The sequence below is a fragment of the Amia ocellicauda genome, chromosome 2, assembly GCF_036373705.1.
Source record: "Amia ocellicauda isolate fAmiCal2 chromosome 2, fAmiCal2.hap1, whole genome shotgun sequence".
Lineage (NCBI taxonomy): Eukaryota > Metazoa > Chordata > Actinopteri > Amiiformes > Amiidae > Amia > Amia ocellicauda.
Window position 1 is genome coordinate 22,899,738 of NC_089851.1, and position 18,900 is coordinate 22,918,637.

The 18,900-nt window shown below is 35.5% G+C and overlaps 1 protein-coding gene across 1 annotated transcript in view; it reads right to left on the minus strand.

The window, feature by feature from the left end:
- Positions 1 to 302: 302 nt before the first annotated feature.
- LOC136712928 (transcription initiation factor TFIID subunit 4-like) overlaps positions 303 to 18,900 on the minus strand; it is a 53,780-nt gene continuing 35,182 nt past the window's right edge. The window contains exon 4 of the mRNA XM_066689758.1: positions 303 to 2,217. Within this exon, the coding sequence (XP_066545855.1) occupies positions 2,174 to 2,217 (44 nt within the window). The 3' untranslated portion in view covers positions 303 to 2,173. The remainder of the gene's footprint in view (positions 2,218 to 18,900) is intronic.

Below are 18,900 nucleotides of genomic sequence, written 5' to 3' on the forward strand. Positions count from 1 at the left end.
TGGAAATCATATTGAAGAACAACTAAGAAGAATCAGGATAACTTATTGATACATGCGAAAATAAAAAGGACATGTTCTTCTTGTTTTTTACACAACAGTTTTTCATTAAACCATGATAATGAAAAAGGTTTGAATATCAAAAAGAGTGTCACACAGAGATTGTTTCTTGTTTTAACCAAGATTCTTGGAGGGGTGGGGGATTTGATTAATTTATGCAAAATGATTGAAAATGTGGTTTGACATAGCTCAAATTATTACTTTAAAAGACAAATAAAATGGGGTAGATCTTACTGTTATATTAAGATATCTCAAATTGAATTTGAGATATATCAAATTGACTTCCTGTCATATTTCTCAAATGTAAATTGAGATATCTCTAAATGACAATTTGGCTTGCCATACAGCTATAACTTTCAAATTATTTGAATACTTTCAAAAACTATTGAATATCATTGCCTTAGCTACTGGCCATAAAACTAATAAAACAAACCGCAAAATGTATTATTTGTCTGCACACATTTTGTCTATCTTCATGAAAGAGGCGCATAGGGATGCTGGAAGTTGGAAGGTCAGCAGTGCCTGTTTGAAAGGTTAAATATACATCTTCAGAGATAATTCCCATAATCTGTTTCAATATAAAATCTTACAGCTGTCATTCAAACAGGGTTGACTTTAATTTATTTCAACATGACAAGTAACAGGCTCACAATAATAACAATATATTATATACTTCTGTTTCTGGCTTTTGAGGACACTCAGACCTGATCATAAAAAGATAAGGGTTAGGTTCTGTTTATGGCTATATGATGCACCCGTGCTGTACAATCACATGGTATACATAGGAAAAGCATTGTGTCGAATGTTACTACATAAACTTTTGCATAGCTTGTTTTCAATTAATCATAGCTTGAGGAACATGGAGTTTTGAATTATGCTTTTACAAAGACATCTGACTTAGGCAGTTCAAATTACTGTATTTTGTAATAATAATATTACCGCATTGGAGAGGCTTTGACATGGACACAATATCTGATTTGGACTCTTAACATTTAAAGATCATGGAAATGTAAAGCATTTTTATATTCACAATCTATCTTAGTGTTCCTTTAAGCTCACTTATTCAACGAGGACCCAAGGTAACAAGTAACAACAAAGAGTGAGTGCATTTGGCACTAAAAATAGTAAGTATGCCTTTGCCCAATGTCATTAGTATATGGAAACTAAACATAATGCAGTTGCAGCTGACTGGTGTTTGGATGAGAATATGTGACTAATAATTGTATTTGTAGCATTCAATAAAGTTAAAATCAAGCCATTGTTCAAGCTTCACACTGAAAAAATTGTCATCATTAAGTGGCAGAGTTTGTTATATTATAATTATAACATATAATGTTGATATATAAACAAATAGTATCTAGGGTATATGTATTGGTAGCACAGAACTGAGTAAATTATAATTTTGTATTTCCCAAAAGCCAAACAATTTGCTGTACTGAAATGAAGCAAGTGTCTACATATTAAGTCCAGTTCTTGTTGAACATAGGGACCTTGTTAGGCAGCTCATTTTACAGAAAATAATTCATTAAGACAAGCCTCAAGCTGCTTCATCCTGCTGTTAGAGGAATTATCATGTTTTTTTTTTAAAAAAGAACAGCAACACATGAACATTTTACATTGTCATAATAATCCCTCAAGCATGTATCTTCTCAGAACACAAAGAAGTCATATTTCTTCACCACATTCCTACAGACACTGTGCATAGTTTATACATTTATATTATCCTCATTAAACAGAAATACTGGCACTGATTCTGATGCAGAGTAATGTTTTAGAAAGAAACTCTAAGTTGCTTTGAATATATAATATATACTGTATGGCGCTGGCAACTACTATCAGACCCTTTGTAGTTGGATTAATGTTACTATACAAGTGAATCTTGTATATTGTATAATGCCACTTTTAATAAAATGCTGATAGTTATATTTCATTATCTCTCAGCATTAATTTAAAAATAAACAAGAATAGCCATGATGTCCTGTTTAGAGTATTTCTGTATAAACACAAGCAAGAGGAATTACATTGTTTTATTATTAACACATTCAGTGATGAGCAATACAAATAAAAAACGTAAAAGGAGAGTTGTAACAACAGAAAACTAAAAATAAGTTATTAATTAGATCTTCATTCTCACAATGGAGTGGGGCAGAACCATGTCACCTGTAGTTTTCAAGAAAAAATTAAATGTTAGTACATTTGTAAGTACAGCCGATACAACAATTTCAACCATCTGATATATTGAAAAACTTAATCTTATTATTAAAAAGCAGGCTTTGACTCTTAGAACAAACAGTTTATCTGATGAAATACCACCACACCTATGTTGCCCAGCTAATTGCACACCCAACCCAATCTCTCATTGTTAGCTGCTTACAGTTGCCTCCATAATGCTGTTGTGTCCATCGTGTTTGCTGCTGCTGAGTGGAGAGTTGGATCCACTCTGGGAATGCTTTCTGCTGGCATCTGCCAAGCAGCTTATCTTGACCATTTCACCGCTCTGACAGCTTTCTGCTTGGCTGCTCTTTCGCTTTTTTTATTTTTATTATTATTCTTAGTCCCGTCTGCGAGAGGGTTTTCTGCAGCTGATTTCAATTTCAGACATGATTATTACCAATTATGTCACCTGCAACCTAACATGCAATTTAAATAATTTACTAGTTAGTGACCTAAAAATTATTTCCATTCATTTCACAATTTCACATTTTACTTGCTGTGTATTAATATAACATTTTAGCTTTACAAAATAGTACATTACTTATGCACAGTGAGGAGGAATGTTATGCAATATTGTATGCTCATGCATTTATGGAATTAACAAGATATTATAATGTAATCCATAATTAAGATACAGAAAACTAGCTTTTCTTTTGTCATTGTTTCTTATTGATCTGAGCTGAATTTAACTTAGATTCACTGCTGTCTTTCAGTGGTCCAAAATTAAAGCAAAATGACTACATGATGTGCTTTGAATATGATTACCTTGTTTTGGGTTTAGATTGAGTAAAACATATTTTATATAGACATTAAAGGACAAGTAAAATGGTCCGTATTGAATAGAAAACATACAAACCGGTACATATTCAGATTACAGTAAGGTTATTTTTGATTAAAATAAATAATACAGTAATTCCTAGTGTCATACATTTTTTCACAAAATTTGAGCCATGGACAGGAAATAAACATCTGTACGATACGTTCTATCTTCCATAGTACAGCAACCATTTCCTGAAAATCACAGTAGGTGGCAGCACTATGAACAAGTGCAATATGCATCGGAGAACCGAATACACACATACAATACATATGTAATGAAATGAGCAATAATTTCAAGGGCAAGTAAACCCCACTTTACGATGTACAATCTAAAAAGAAAAAAAAAAGATGAAACTCATATGACTGTGATATAGCCTACAAATAGAAAATTGCTGTCGACAATGTAGATATACTTGACAAATATTAATCTCACAGATGTAACAATATTTGCAGCTCTGAACACAAATCAATATTTTTTTAATTTCCGGGATCCTTTCCAAAATAATTGATTATCATTGCCTTAGCTACTGGTCCTACAACCCATAAACAAACCCTGAAACGTGCTGTTTGGCTGCACAGATTTTTTTTTTTTTTTTTCTAAAACCAATACAGCACCGGTGGACCATTATTGCATTCATACTTGAGGAACACAGAGTTCTGAATTATGCTTTCACCAAGACATCTCGATATTACCACACTGAAGAGGCTTTGACATAAACAGCATATGATTTGCACTCTTAACATCAAAGAATCATGGTAATGTAAAGTGTTTGTATATCCACAATTTGTCTTAGTTCTCTTTCAACAGCAACAGTATGTGAAAAAGGTGAATGAGATCTGTCTACAGGGTTGTAAATCATTACAAAAACAATATCATAATATATATATATATATATATATATATATATATATATATATATATATATATATATATATATATATAAAAGAACAAATATTTTCCTGACAACATTACTGCCTACTGTACATTTACATTGGCATTTACAGTACAAGGCACTAAAAGATAACAAATCCTATAATGCAGGGCAGATGTTGTTTAAGCTGTTATACAAATTAAAATCCTTTACTTGCATATGCAAAATACTTTCAGAGAGTATTCAGCCTCACAGTTATGAGTTTTTCATCCTTGTTATTTGTTTCCACAGTCAATCTGATTAATTTTGACTTACTCTTTTATCCTTTGGTGTAAGAATAGTAGATGATCTGCCCTTATCACAACAAAATACCAAGTGACAACAACATTCATTTGCATTTATCACTGCAGTTGCAATGGTAACAGAAAGCAGTTCAATGCCACATGCCATTTCCTGTTCCAAAAGAAGTCCAACAATGACTGCAGTGAAACAAACACACTCTATGATATGCTTTATTGGCTGCATTCCAGGTTTTGATTGGCATCTGATCAACAAAATATGCAAATTGATAATAATGAAATGAGCAATTTGTTTGCACACACTAAATCAGTGGGGGGCTGTAATTAACACACCGTGAGATATGAAGGGGCAGTCTTATCTTAGGACCACAGTGCTAGAACTACTGCATGCCACAATAAAAGCACTGCAGTGTCACATCATTGGCCAAGAATAAATACACAGGTTACAGCAGTGAAAGCAAACTTGTAACAAAAGAGATACATATTGTATATTGGCGTAAAATACAAATAATGCAAATTCCAGTACATAATTCCTCATTACTAATTTCTCAAATATTTATATATCTGTATGTGTATTACGTGAGCTTCTTTTTCAAGCTCAATTTGCATGTCCATTCTCAGTAGGCCTCAGGCCTTTTACAGTATTTAGATTATATATTTTTTTAATCATCTTGTTTTTCTTTTAAGCAATTCTGTGATCCTAAGATCAGTGGGTAACATTTCCTATTCATATTCATTTCTATCTCAGTTGTTCCATAATTTAGTTTTTGCTTCACATTTTAACATCTGCCCAAGACATCATATTTTCCACATAGCGTGTGGTTGTAGTAATCGTTTTCTGTACATTAATTTCAGAAGTCACTTATTATTCCTGTCCAAACAGTAACTTTTACACAGAAGCCCTTTTGTGCAGCTTCAGTAATCCACATCAACAGTAGATGTTATCTCATTCGTTATATGCAAATGGAAACAGTTACTGACGTTTCTGTGCAGTCCCTAAAGTTGATCGTGCATGTTATGTGAAAATGAGATTGTGTAGTCATGCTACTGCTTTAGAATCACTGATAGAATGAATAATAACACAGGACTTTAGCTGCTTCTTTGCAGGGAGCAATCACTTTCCCTCTTTTTTTATAATCTTAAATAATACTGGAGAGTATGAGGAACTGCTGTGGCAATATTACAGCTCTGCTCTGTACTTTTAAATTTGCATTTATATTATTCTGAGGCTATAGAGTTGCCCAGGAGGTGAATGAGTATCACATCCTTTTACCAAATGTTTTCATAGTGAAGTAGCAATGGTTAAAAAGTCCCATGAAAATGACACACACTGAGAAACAAGAACGAAAAAAATTGCAGGTATACACCAGGGTGCATCAAAGCCAATTCTTGGTATTCTTGGTATTATTTGTATAATAATATTACATTTATTATAATGAATTACATATTGTTTGATTGCCTTAAGTTAATATTAAGTCTGTGACTACAACAGCCTTTACTGTATGTATGACTGATTATAATGCAGCCTGTCATCGCTCATACCTATGAAAGCACCAAAGGTCCCAGGGGGCGATTTAAGGGTTAATGTGGGATGTTAGGCAAGGCTGCAATAAGAGGGATGATGTCTTTAGGCTGGGGAAGAGTAGAATGATGGGGCTGTGTGTCTAGTGTGTGTTAGCAGCCCAAGTGTTGATACACAAATGTAATAATAAACAATGTTCCTTGTTGCCTTTAGGTCATTGTAGAGGATCTGGTAACTACCACTGGAAACTGCTTACAACACATCATCACAAGAAGAAAACTGTCAGTGCAATTATACTGAAAACAATGATGAGAATGTCGAGTACTACAGTTAGAAATGCAACAGCAAGTGACAGCAAAACATCTACTGTACGATAATTTTACAATTGGAATATTTTACTGATTTCAGGCATTTAAATCTCCAGAATCATGGAAAATTCCACATCATAGTGTCTGCCATTTTTATTTGTTCATGTATGTTTTTGTCTGTATGTCTTGTCCGAATGGGTTGTGCAGGGTGTCAATGAATACTCTTAGAACAGAACTTTCTTTGTAAGCAGCCATCAATGGATCGCATGGTGTCCTGAATACTGATTTCTTCACAAGTTGAAAAGCAGATACTGTTGCACACAGCACTGTCTGTATTTTTTAACAAGCAAGTAGAATGATGACTTCTACCACTTTCAACTTCTATCTCATCATCTAACTGCAATTGCAAATTACAGGTGTATTTGACTTCCCAACAACAAAAACTTTTACTTGTGTTTCTTATAATTTTATTACAACCCTAAAGGCATGAATGAAACTAACATACAGTGGGGGAAAAAGTATTTGATCCCCTGCTGATTTTGTACGTTTGCCCACTGACAGTGAAATTATCAGTCTATAATTTTAATGGTAGGTGTATTTTAACAGTGAGAGACAGAATAACAGCAAAAAAATCCAGAAAAAACGCATTTCAAAAAAGTTATACATTGATTTGCATGTTAATGAGGGAAATAAGTATTTGATCACCTATCAATCAGCAAGATTTCTGGCTCCCAGGTGTCTTTTATACAGATAATGAGCTGAGATTAGGAGCACTCTCTTAAAGGGAGTGCTCCTAATCTCAGCTCGTTACCTGTATAAAAGACACCTGTCCACAGAAGCAATCAATCAATCAGATTCCAAACTCTCCACCATGGCCAAGACCAAAGAGCTGCCCAAGGATGTCAGGGACAAGACTGTAGACCTACACAAGGCTGGAATGGGCTACAAGACCATCGCCAAGCAGCTTGGTGAGAAGGTGACAACAGTTGGTGCGATTATTCGCAAATGGAAGAAACACAAAATAACTGTCAGTCTCCCTCGGTCTGGGGCTCCATGCAAGATCTCACCTCGTGGAGTTTCAATGATCATGAGAACGGTGAGGAATCAGCCCAGAACTACACGGGAGGATCTTGTTAATGATCTCAAGGCAGCTGGGACCATAGTCACCAAGAAAACATTTGGTAACACACTACGCCGTGAAGGACTGAAATCCTGCAGCGCCCGCAAGGTCCCCCTGCTCAAGAAAGCACACGTACAGGCCCGTCTGAAGTTTGCCAATGAACATCTGAATGATTCAGAGGAGAACTGGGTGAAAGTGTTGTGGTCAGATGAGACCACAGTCGAGCTCTTTGGCATCAACTCAACTCGCCATGTTTGGAGGAGGAGGAATGACCCCAAGAACACCATCCCCACCGTCAAACATGGAGGTGAAAACATTATGCTTTTGGGGTGTTTTTCTGCTAAGGGGACAGGACAACTACACCTCATCAAAGGGACGATGGACGGGGCCATGTACCATCAAATCTTGGGTGAGAACCTCCTTCCCTCAGCCAGGGCATTGAAAATGGGTCGTGGATGGGTATTCCAGCGTGACAATGACCCAAAACACACAGCCAAGGCAACAAAGGAGTGGCTCAAGAAGAAGCACATTAATGTCCTGGAGTGGCCTAGTCAGTCTCCAGACCTTAATCCCATAGAAAATCTGTGGAGGGAGCTGAAGGTTCGAGTTGCCAAACGTCAGCCTCAAAATCTTAATGACTTGGAGAGGATCTGCAAAGAGGAGTGGGACAAAATCCCTCCTGAGATGTGTGCAAACCTGGTGGCCAACTACAAGAAACGTCTGACCTCTGTGATTGCCAACAAGGGTTTTGCCACCAAGTACTAAGTTGAAGGGGTCAAATACTTATTTTCCTCATTAACATGCAAATCAATGAATAACTTTTTTGAAATGCGTTTTTCTGGATTTTTTTGTTCTTATTCTGTCTCTCACTGTTAAAATACACCTACCATTAAAATTATAGACTGATCATTTCTTTGTCAGTGGGCAAACATACAAAATCAGCAGGGGATCAAATACTTTTTCCCCCCCTGTAGTAAATAACACTAACTGGCAATATATTTTTCTGTCCTCCCTAAGATTAAACATATTATTGTTTAACTTTTTTGTTGTATTTTCCCAGCACTAAAAGCATTAGCATGCTCTTGTGTGCTTAATATCTTATTGTGTTTTGATTAATACTACAAACAGTGATACTTCTTTCAGGCAGCCACAGCAGCTCAATTATCAGACAAAATATATTTTATTAGGCTACAATCTTCCAGCGAATCACAAACCTGTACCCTATGGTGTCTCAATATATAAGTGATAGAAAGTATCTTCTGACAATACAATAAATTGTGATAAAGTAAAGATTTGTATTTTTGAAACTTGCAGGTAGATCTAAGTTTTAATCCCATAAGAATATATGCACAGTGTGGTTTTGCATGTTAGGTAGGGGCCTTGGGGAGCTGTAACTGCACAACCCCCCTACCTGGGCCTGTCACTGGTAATACTGGTTATAATTAGCTTTGATTGAGTTACTTTGAGAGCAAAGGTACCTTGATAGGTTAGACCAAAAGGACAATTTATGCAATGCAATTGAAATGACAAACAATAACATATGACACCATGTTGTACTAAGTTTACAGTCCAATAAACATCCAAATGCATGTGTTCTCCTGATGCTACAATACAACAAATGATGAAAACAACATCAAGGTCTTTAACATTAGGTCCATTCAACCACTACCCTTGAAAATGCATTAATTAAAGATAAAGTGCCTGCCTCTAGCAGACTTAAATAGTATTGATCAAGGGGTAACCTTTTAAGCAAGAATTCCCAAGTCTCAAACCTTATTCCTCATGGTCATAAATATATGGAACCCGGCATTAACTTGAATTGAGGCCCATGCTGATTTCATCCATGCTATCTTTCATCGCCAAGGGACCATATTGGTTAAGAAAGGTGTAGTGCATTATTTTCCTTTAGTAATAATTTATTCTGGATACTTTAATTCTATACTTCAAGTCAAAAAGCGTGGCAAATAACACTCCCGTAAGCCGCATTAAGATAGGAATATGCATCTCATAGAAAAATTATATGAATACAAAGGTATTTTCTGTATAATAATATTCATCATCATCATCATCATACAAATGGACCATGGGATTTTCTGTATTGCTGGATATCATAATGATCCTATAGGTATAACGTTTTTTCATAGCGGTAGAACAAATTAAAAGGGTAGTTTTTACAAATATTAAAATATATGTGTGTAAATAATAATAATATTAAAATAAATGTGTGTTTCCATGTCACATTGTTTTGAGTCAGTGGTCTTTCTAGCATAAGGCAAGGATTAAAACTCCTGATGGGATAAAAGATCTCTATCAGATAGGCATTACAAAATTACTATGATTTAGTGTACAGACTTTACATTGAGAGAATTTGTATAGTTGTTATGGAAACAGGTATTTTAGGGTGAATGCTGGGATTAGAGTTGGCCTGATGAGTGATAGAGATTGCCTGCAGTATGTCAGCATGGTTAGTACAGGGCTGATGGCTAGATAAGCAATCATTGAAATTTTAAGCCAAATTGAAGTGTTATAATGTTGGAGGAATTGAGTAAATAACTAAGATATGTGCTAGTCATTTGAACCCCACAGAATAGTATTCATTATACAGCAGTGAACACGGTAAGTATTCAGATAAAACACGGTCGTGATTTGATTCGTGCTTACCTCATAACTTGATGGTAATACTTCTATTATAAGGTCTTTCTATAGCCAGTAATAATTAATTAATATAATATTAATTAATAGATGATTGACAGCAAACCATTTTCCATGTAGTCATTAAGAACTATTATTGTAACCTTAGTATAATGTTATTATCAGTAAATACTGTATATATTTTCTGAAGATGTGATTGAACATCAAAAGCTCAAGTTTGATGCCTGACAATTATAACATCCAGTATCTTGACTATATTTTTTTGTTCCTTTCTTAGAAGATACTTGATTTATAAAGTTATGTAACTGCATTTATAATACTTTTACACTTTGTAAATCATACAACCTTATTTTGGCAAATATATACAGAAATGCATATAACTTCCTAACTGAGAAATTTAGGATTGTGGTAAAAGACTTAAAGAGACAGCTTTGAAGTTCTATGTTTTACGAAAGGCCTGTGCTCACCAAAGTACGACAGATAACACGTCCGTGCTGGAAGCCCTCCCTTACTGACAAATGGGCTGCCATGCCCAAATTCCAATTGAAAATTTATTTTGTGAAACACAGGCATTCAAGGTACTTTATATAATTCTTAGACCAGAGCAACAAACCCAAATACAAACTACATGCTGGTAACAGAAGTGTTACCCCACTTCTTCCTAAGTTTGATAACAAACAATTAAAGGTGACTTAACTAACTTAATGACACTTAAGTAATTCTACCTCAGAACCAAAACATGAATAAGCCATGTTTGGTCTTAAAAGAAAGACCATTAGCTAAACCAACCATTGGACCATTTATATTTCACATACAGTGAGGGAAAAAAGTATTTGATCCCCTAATTTTGTACGTTTGCCCACTGACAAAGAAATGATCAGTCTATAATTTTAATGGTAGGTGTATTTTAACAGTGAGAGACAGAATAACAACAAAAAAATCCAGAAAAACGCATTTAAAAAAAGTTATAAATTGATTTGCATGTTAATGAGGGAAATAAGTATTTGATCCCCTATCAATCAGCAAGATTTCTGGCTCCCAGGTGTCTTTTATACAGGTAACGAGCTGAGATTAGGAGCACTCTCTTAAAGGGAGTGCTCCTAATCTCAGCTCGTTACCTGTATAAAAGACACCTATCCACAGAAGCAATCAATCAATCAGATTCCAAACTCTCCACCATGGCCAAGACCAAAGAGCTGTCCAAGGATGTCAGGGACAAGATTGTAGACCTACACAAGGCTGGAATGGGCTATAAGACCATCGCCAAGCAGCTTGGTGAAAAGGTGACAACAGTTGGTGCGATTATTCGCAAATGGAAGAAACACAAAATAACTGTCAGTCTCCCTCGGTCTGGGGCTCCATGCAAGATCTCACCTCGTGGAGTTTCAATGATCATGAGAGCGGTGAGGAATCAGCCCAGAACTACATGGGAGGATCTTGTTAATGATCTCAATGCAGCTGGGACCATAGTCACCAAGAGAACAATTGGTAACACACTACGCCGTGAAGGACTGAAACCCTGCAGCGCCCGCAAGGTCCCCCTGCTCAAGAAAGCACATGTACAGGCCCGTCTGAAGTTTGCCAATGAACATCTGAATGATTCAGAGGAGAACTGGGTGAAAGTGTTGTGGTCAGATGAGACCAAAATCAAGCTCTTTGGCATCAACTCAACTTGCCGTGTTTGGAGGAGGAGGAATGACCCCAAGAACACCATCCCCACCGTCAAACATGGAGGTGGAAACATTATGCTTTGGGGGTGTTTTTCTGCTAAGGGGACAGGACAACTGCACCGCATCAAAGGGACGATGGACGGGGCCATGTACCGTCAAATCTTGGGTGAGAACCTCCTTCCCTCAGCCAGGGCATTGAAAATGGGTCGTGGATGGGTATTCCAGCATGACAATGAGCCAAAACACACAGCCAAGGCAACAAAGGAGTGGCTCAAGAAGAAGCACATTAAGGTCCTGGAGTGGCCTAGCCAGTCTCCAGACCTTAATCCCATAGAAAATCTGTGGAGGGAGCTGAAGGTTCGAGTTGCCAAACGTCAGCCTCGAAACCTTAATGACTTGGAGAGGATCTGCAAAGAGGAGTGGGACAAAATCCCTCCTGAGATGAGTGCAAACCTGGTGGCCAACTACAAGAAACGTCTGACCTCTGTTATTGCCCACAAGGGTTTTGCCACCAAGTACTAAGTCGAAGGGGTCAAATACTTATTTTCCTCATTAACATGCAAATCAATGAATAACTTTTTTGAAATGCGTTTTTCTGGATTTTTTTGTTCTTATTCTGTCTCTCACTGTTAAAATACACCTACTATTAAAATTATAGACTGATCATTTCTTTGTCAGTGGGCAAACGTACACAATCAGCAGGGGATCAAATACTTTTTTCCATGATTCTGTTTCATGTGTCAGAAATGTTATTTAAATAGAGCAAACAAAATACTTAAACACATAATGTGGATAATAATGACTGCCATTATTAGTCAGGTAAAAATGTAAAGAAAAGGTTAATGGAAAGTATGGCAAGCCAAATTATCATTTAGAGATATCTCTAAATCATTTAAAGATATCTTAAAATATTTAAAGATATCTTAAAATATTTAAAGATATCTCCAAATAATTCCAGATATCTTCAAATATTTAAAGATATCTCTAAATCATGTAAAGATATCTGCAAATATATTAGAGATATCTGCAAATCATTTAAAGATATCTCATTTAAAAGTACATTTAGAGATATCTTTAAATTATTTGAAGATATCTCTAAATCATGTATAGATATCTTTAAATGATTTGGAGATATCTTTAAATATTTGAAGATATATTTAAATGCATTTAGAGATATCTCTAAATGATAATTTGGCTTGCCATAGGAAAGTGGTTGGTGAGCCCTAACATTTCCCCATTACTACAGTACTGAGTTATTTTTATTATTTACCTTGGGCACTGTGTTGATTCAGAGCAGCTTTTAAAAACCGTGTCACCATTTCCTCTCCTTGCAGATCAATACTTGAACTATTATACAGTAATGCAATGGTTAAGATAATTAACTGCAACTGAGATCTCACCATTTTCTCTCAGGAGATGTCTTTTTATACTAATCATACAGCAGTTGAAGTCTCTTGGATAGAAACATTTTCATATAATTTCATATAATCTCATCTATAGTTTTTTTAAGGGTGTTTCCTGCTCACTCACATGATTTTCAAGATTACACAGGATGATTAACTGAACATATTAAATGTCATCAGTGTCTTCATTCTGAAACCAGTACAAATTACAGTGTTGTAATTTGTTGTTCCTTTTAAAATAAATACAAGATTAATACAAGATTGAAATATAATTTTACAGAATGTCTGGTAGCTACTTTTCTCTATTTAGATTAGAGGGATGCAATGAAGCATGCTGGACAACAAGGGTGGACAGCTTAGTAGATAATGATCTTTTGGACTGCAAGAAAAGTATAATATTTCCTTGAGAAAATGGGATACAATTAACTGATTATCTTTCAAGTCGAGAATACTACCCAAAGGGGATGGGGGGGGGGGGGTCTATGTTGTTACCATGGGACCTCAGTGAATGCATTTTGTATAACAAAGCTGCCTATTGGCCTATTTTTGCAGGAAGACAAGAGACTCCCACACGACCTTGCAGCCTTTGGGTAATCTTCTCTTTTTCAGATAACCTGGGTTGCATTCACACCATTTAAGTATAAACTGGTAAATAAAGTCTATGGCTGGTAAATAAATGACTGCCAACAACTTCATTTATTTGAAATAATCAATGCTTTCGTTACTTTATTTTCATCTATGAGTTCAACTTTTGATTACAATATCAAATATACAGTTTGGTCCATAAATATTTGGACAGTGACACAATTGTCATCATTTTGGCTCTGTACGCCACCACAATGGATTTGAAAGGAAGCAATCAAGATGTGCTTTAAATGTAGACTTTCATCTTTAATTTGAGGGTAGTTATATCCAAATTGGGTGAACGGTGTAGAAATTTCACCCATTTGTATTCACCCATTCAATTTTAGGGGCTCAAAAGTGTTTGGACAAACTAACATAATCATGAATTAAATTGTGAGTTTCAATACTTGGTTGCAAATCCTTTGCAGTCAATGACTGCCTGAAGTCTGGAACCCATAGACATCACCAGATGCTGGGTTTCTTCTCTGGTGATGCTCTGCCAGGCCTGCACTGCAGCTGTCTTTAGTTCCTGCTTGTTCTTTGGACATTTTGCCTTCAGCAAGTGAAATGCTGCTCATTTGGATTCAGGTCAGGTGATTGACTTGGCCATTGCAGAACATTCCACTTCGGTTGCTTTTGCAGTATGCTTCAGGTCATTGTCCATCTGCACAATTAATGACAATTGTGTCATTGTCCAAATATTTATTGACTTAACTCTATGTATTTTATGCCTTGATCCATAAAACTGTGGATTGGTCAACAGGTGTTTTTGGTTGTTTGTGTGTTTTTTACACTATGACACATTTGTGTGATATGATTCTATGCTCATTTTATAGGACATGGAGAGGTTTTGTTTTGGTATCATGCATTGGAAGTTGTGTGTTAGGTGCTGTAAATGATTATTTTCTTCGAATCATAACATGAAGTTGATACTGCTAAATATATAAAACATATGTTCTGATGTGTTGGTAGATCATAGATTAAGATACACAAGTTGTATTTATAGAATATTTAAAACCTGGAATATAAAAAAACTCTCAATAAGCGTCAAGCATCTGGCTTCTGCAATGTTTTGTAAGTTAATGATTCAGTGTTAATAGCCTAGTTATTAAACATTTATAATTTGTAATTTGCATATTTTATACTAATTGCATACAGATGAGTCCAGTATTAAATTAATAGGGCTTTGTGAAGAACTTTCATGAACTTGTGTAGTGTTTCTTACAGTGTATATTTGACAAGCTGATGCTCACAGCACTGAATTTGACCTATTTCTGGGGGATCCTCTGAAAATTCTGTTGAGGCTATACAATTAGTTGAGTTGAGTTAAGGTGACCATATGGCTCCATGGTCATCGGATCCTGTTGAGACATGACAAAATGTGAACTTCACCTTTTAAACAGCAAGGCCTCAATATAATAATAACACTGTGTCTTGATATTCTTATAGATGCAATTATTATTATTATTATTATTATTATTATTATTATTATTATTATTATTATTATTATTTATGTTGGGACCAAAGGTCAATTTCTTTTTATTATCATGGATCAGAGGTCACAGAATAAAAACCTATATAAACCTGATGAGGACTGACCATCAATATTTACCTTACAGTCCATTCTTTGGAAGTTCAAGGCTAGTGGGATAGTTGATGTCCTACTAGAAAGAAGAGGCAATTAAGTGTGTGTCCCAGTAAAGTAACTTTCTCAGATTAATACAAATTACACACCAGGTGTAGGCTGAAATCCCACAGATCCGGATTTCTGAAACATAGTAAGTAAATGATATAAATCAAAATCCTGAAAATAAATTAAAGAAAATGTGCTGTAATATGTATAATATAGTTTCAGTTCTGCATAGTTCACATGGCAATATTAATATCTGAATGTCTCACTAGATTTTATTATTTGTTTCACATTTAAATAGAATTTATTCATAAGATACTTGTATTATAAATCACATAGGCTTTTCTCTAAATGCATTCATTCAATGGTTTTATATTCATTATACCTGGTCTGAATTATCCTCCTGGAGATTATTATGTTTTTAATATAAACCTTTTTTTTTCTTCTCAGAAAATCCCCTCAAGATTAATCATGCCGTTTGTGAAGATTCCAGGAAAATAGGGACACAGAACAAATAACCTTTATACTATAAAATCAGTACAGCCAGCCACAAGAAAATACAAAATGTGAATTTACTGAATTATGGGATCAGGGACTATTCTAGATATGCCTTGAAAAACATAAATAATCTCAATTAATCTAATCCATTCAGGTACACACCCACACCCACACCCACATTTCTTTAACATGTACATTTTATACACTTTCAACATTTTTTTAATTTCTATTTTATTATAGTAAAGTCAGTAACAGATTTAGATTTCCATAAGGCTTTAGTTAAACTCCACATTAAACATTTTCTTATATTGAAAAGTATGCTCCTGTTTTGAGAACTTTCTTGTAGACAACCAAGGTGTAGATAAAAATTGGAGCATCATAAGGATCTGATTTAGGTTCTTCCTGATTTACATAAGTATTGGAGACATATGCATGATGCATAGTTTGTAGATGTTAAGTTTGTGGACTACATTAAAGTGCATTTCTAAACAAGGAACCCCATTAAATAAAAAATGTGCTGTGAGTTGCTCACAGAAGCATTAGCGGCATATTTGCGAATGGATATGGCACTGCCCAATTTTTGTGGTATTAAATCTATCACAATTTGCGCCACAAAACAACCTTGAGGGAATAAAACACAACTTTCACCCACCTGCTAATAGAAAAGTACACAGCTGTACTCAGTCGTGGTTTCATTTTTAGTGAGATGCTGCTTTATCTAATTTTTAATGTATCTGCCATGATGTACAGTTTTGTAGTTTGCTAGTTGATCCCTCACAACAATACAGTGCGAGTGGAATAAAATACTTGTGAGAAAACTACCTAGAAATGCTCTCACAGCTCCTCCAGTTTTGGATGACTTGGAAGTTGTCTAAATGCCTCCTTTGGTTATGCCATAATGTTAAGAAAGCCTGTTCGGCATAGGTTTGCATAGGTGCTGTTCTATAGGTTTACTGACATGCCTCTGTGGCTCTTCAGCAAGGTACTTAACCTAGATTGCTCTAGTAAATTGCCCAGCTGTATAAATGGGTACAAATATAAAAATATTGTGATATGTTGTAACAATTGTAAGTCACCCTGGATAAGGGTGTCTGCTAAGAAAGCGGGTGATAATAATAACATACACACAAACTAAATGTTGCCTATTGTTTGTGGGCAGATAGAAAATATGTTGATATTGAAGGTAATTGGATATCATGTTTTTGTTCAGCAATGTGTCAGTGTTTGTTTCGAGTGTTTTTAAGTTCGGGCATATCAGTACAGATTTTCAATAATCCATGCATCTCTATCTCTCTTTATATGGGAGTGAAGATGACTTTTAAGAGATGATCACTGCATGGAACGCCACTGTTGTCAAAACGGCTGTAGCGTAAACATACAGTATAATTGCTATTATGAATAGTGTAGCGTGTCAGAGGGCTACACCTTCTTTTAGTAGTAAGTGCAGTCCTGTTGGGGACTAGTTTCTCATGCATGCTGGTGTACTAATATGCCGTATACAACAGGAGTTCTAGGGCACTGTGCATGTGATTGCATGAGGGTACCTGCTAAATTGAGTCCCTACCATGTGTTTATGTTGAAGTAGGGTGAACGTGTAGGTATAGATGTGCTACTGGCAGGGGGGTTGGACCTGCGCATTAGTCATGCATAGTGGGGATATGTGTTAGGGGTTTGCGTGCGGTTCAAGCCAGTTGGTGCCCTGTGTGGAGTGGCGCTGCTCTGGTGTGCCTCTTTGAATAAACCCTGCGCCTGTTTATGAATAAACATTCTTGTTTCATACCGAGACTGTGTCATCCCCTTGATTTGTTAAAATTTTTACACAAAGAGCTAAAGCACATGGAGACTTTCGGGTGATATTTACAGAATATTCTTACAGGTGTATATGGTTGCCTACCTTGCAAGCCAGTACACATCCAAATGTATTGTGTTTGTGCACTGCACATTGGGTGGATAAAACAAAAAAATATATGTATGTATCGTTGATATGCAATTTAAATAATGGTAAAAGTGTAAATATAGCTGTGTAACACAATCACATATTTAACATGGATGTTTAAACATTTAACACTGATTTCTGCATTACATCTTTTGTCAGTGTGGCCAAAATACAATCATTCTTTGGAGAACATATTGAAAATAACTGCAAATATCTGCTAAAATAGTAAGCACAGACTTGTAGTTTTGTATCAGCAGGGAGATTAATGCTTTCAATTTACAGCAGGAGGTCAGGTTTCTGTGTTCTCCTCTTGCAGGGAGCACTGGCTCTTCCACTTCCATTTTCTCTTGAATAACAAACACTGATTGGCTTGCAGTGCCTCTTGGGCTGTCTGCCCATTTTGGAAATCACACCCTAAACATGAGTCTCCTCGCTGTTCGCAGGTCCTGATATTTTAGATTTAATTCAACGAGAAGCTGTGCTGCGAGATTCCCTCCTGTGAATCTCCAACAACTTTTCACTTTGCTTTAAATTTTAGTCACAACATTTCTAAAAGTATATAACTGCACTAGTAGTTAGCTAATAGAACCATAATGGGGAAGATGGGCAAAGTGTTCATAACCTTCTCTCGTTTTTATGTCTAACCTCGTAAATCCCACTGTCAAACACCAATTGTATAAACATTAACATCCTCAACATTATCTCTTAACTAGAAATACTCATTACAAATCCAATTGGTATAGATCTACTAAATAGGCAGATATTCACTGAGAGTAACATGTTTTCCTAGTTCACACCACAATACTGTTCTTTTATTTGTATTTATTTGTAAAAACAACTATTTAACAGACATACTTTTAAGATGTTGCTTTGTACATATGTCTACCTTTATTACATACCTATTATCCAAACTACATTAAACACCACATACATTTAACATGCATACTTCTTACTTCTAATTTACATAAAATAAGCCTTACTGAAGTGACTACTGTTTGAAGTTGTGCTTACTGATGTAGAATGGGAAATCCTCCTAAATGATAAACTGCCTCTCTTGTGTATTTTTCTTAAAATGTCTTTAATAAATACATTTAACTTTTATCTTGTCGTTTGCCTAGTGTGTCATAGAGAATTCCAGCACATATTCACTGAATCATATAAAAGGACTTTTGGGGAATCCTAAATATGCATTCTACTGTGCCAGCTTTTTGTCTGCAAATCAGATGTGGTGAAGTAAAATCCAGTAAGCCATTAATCTTGGAATGTGACACTATGA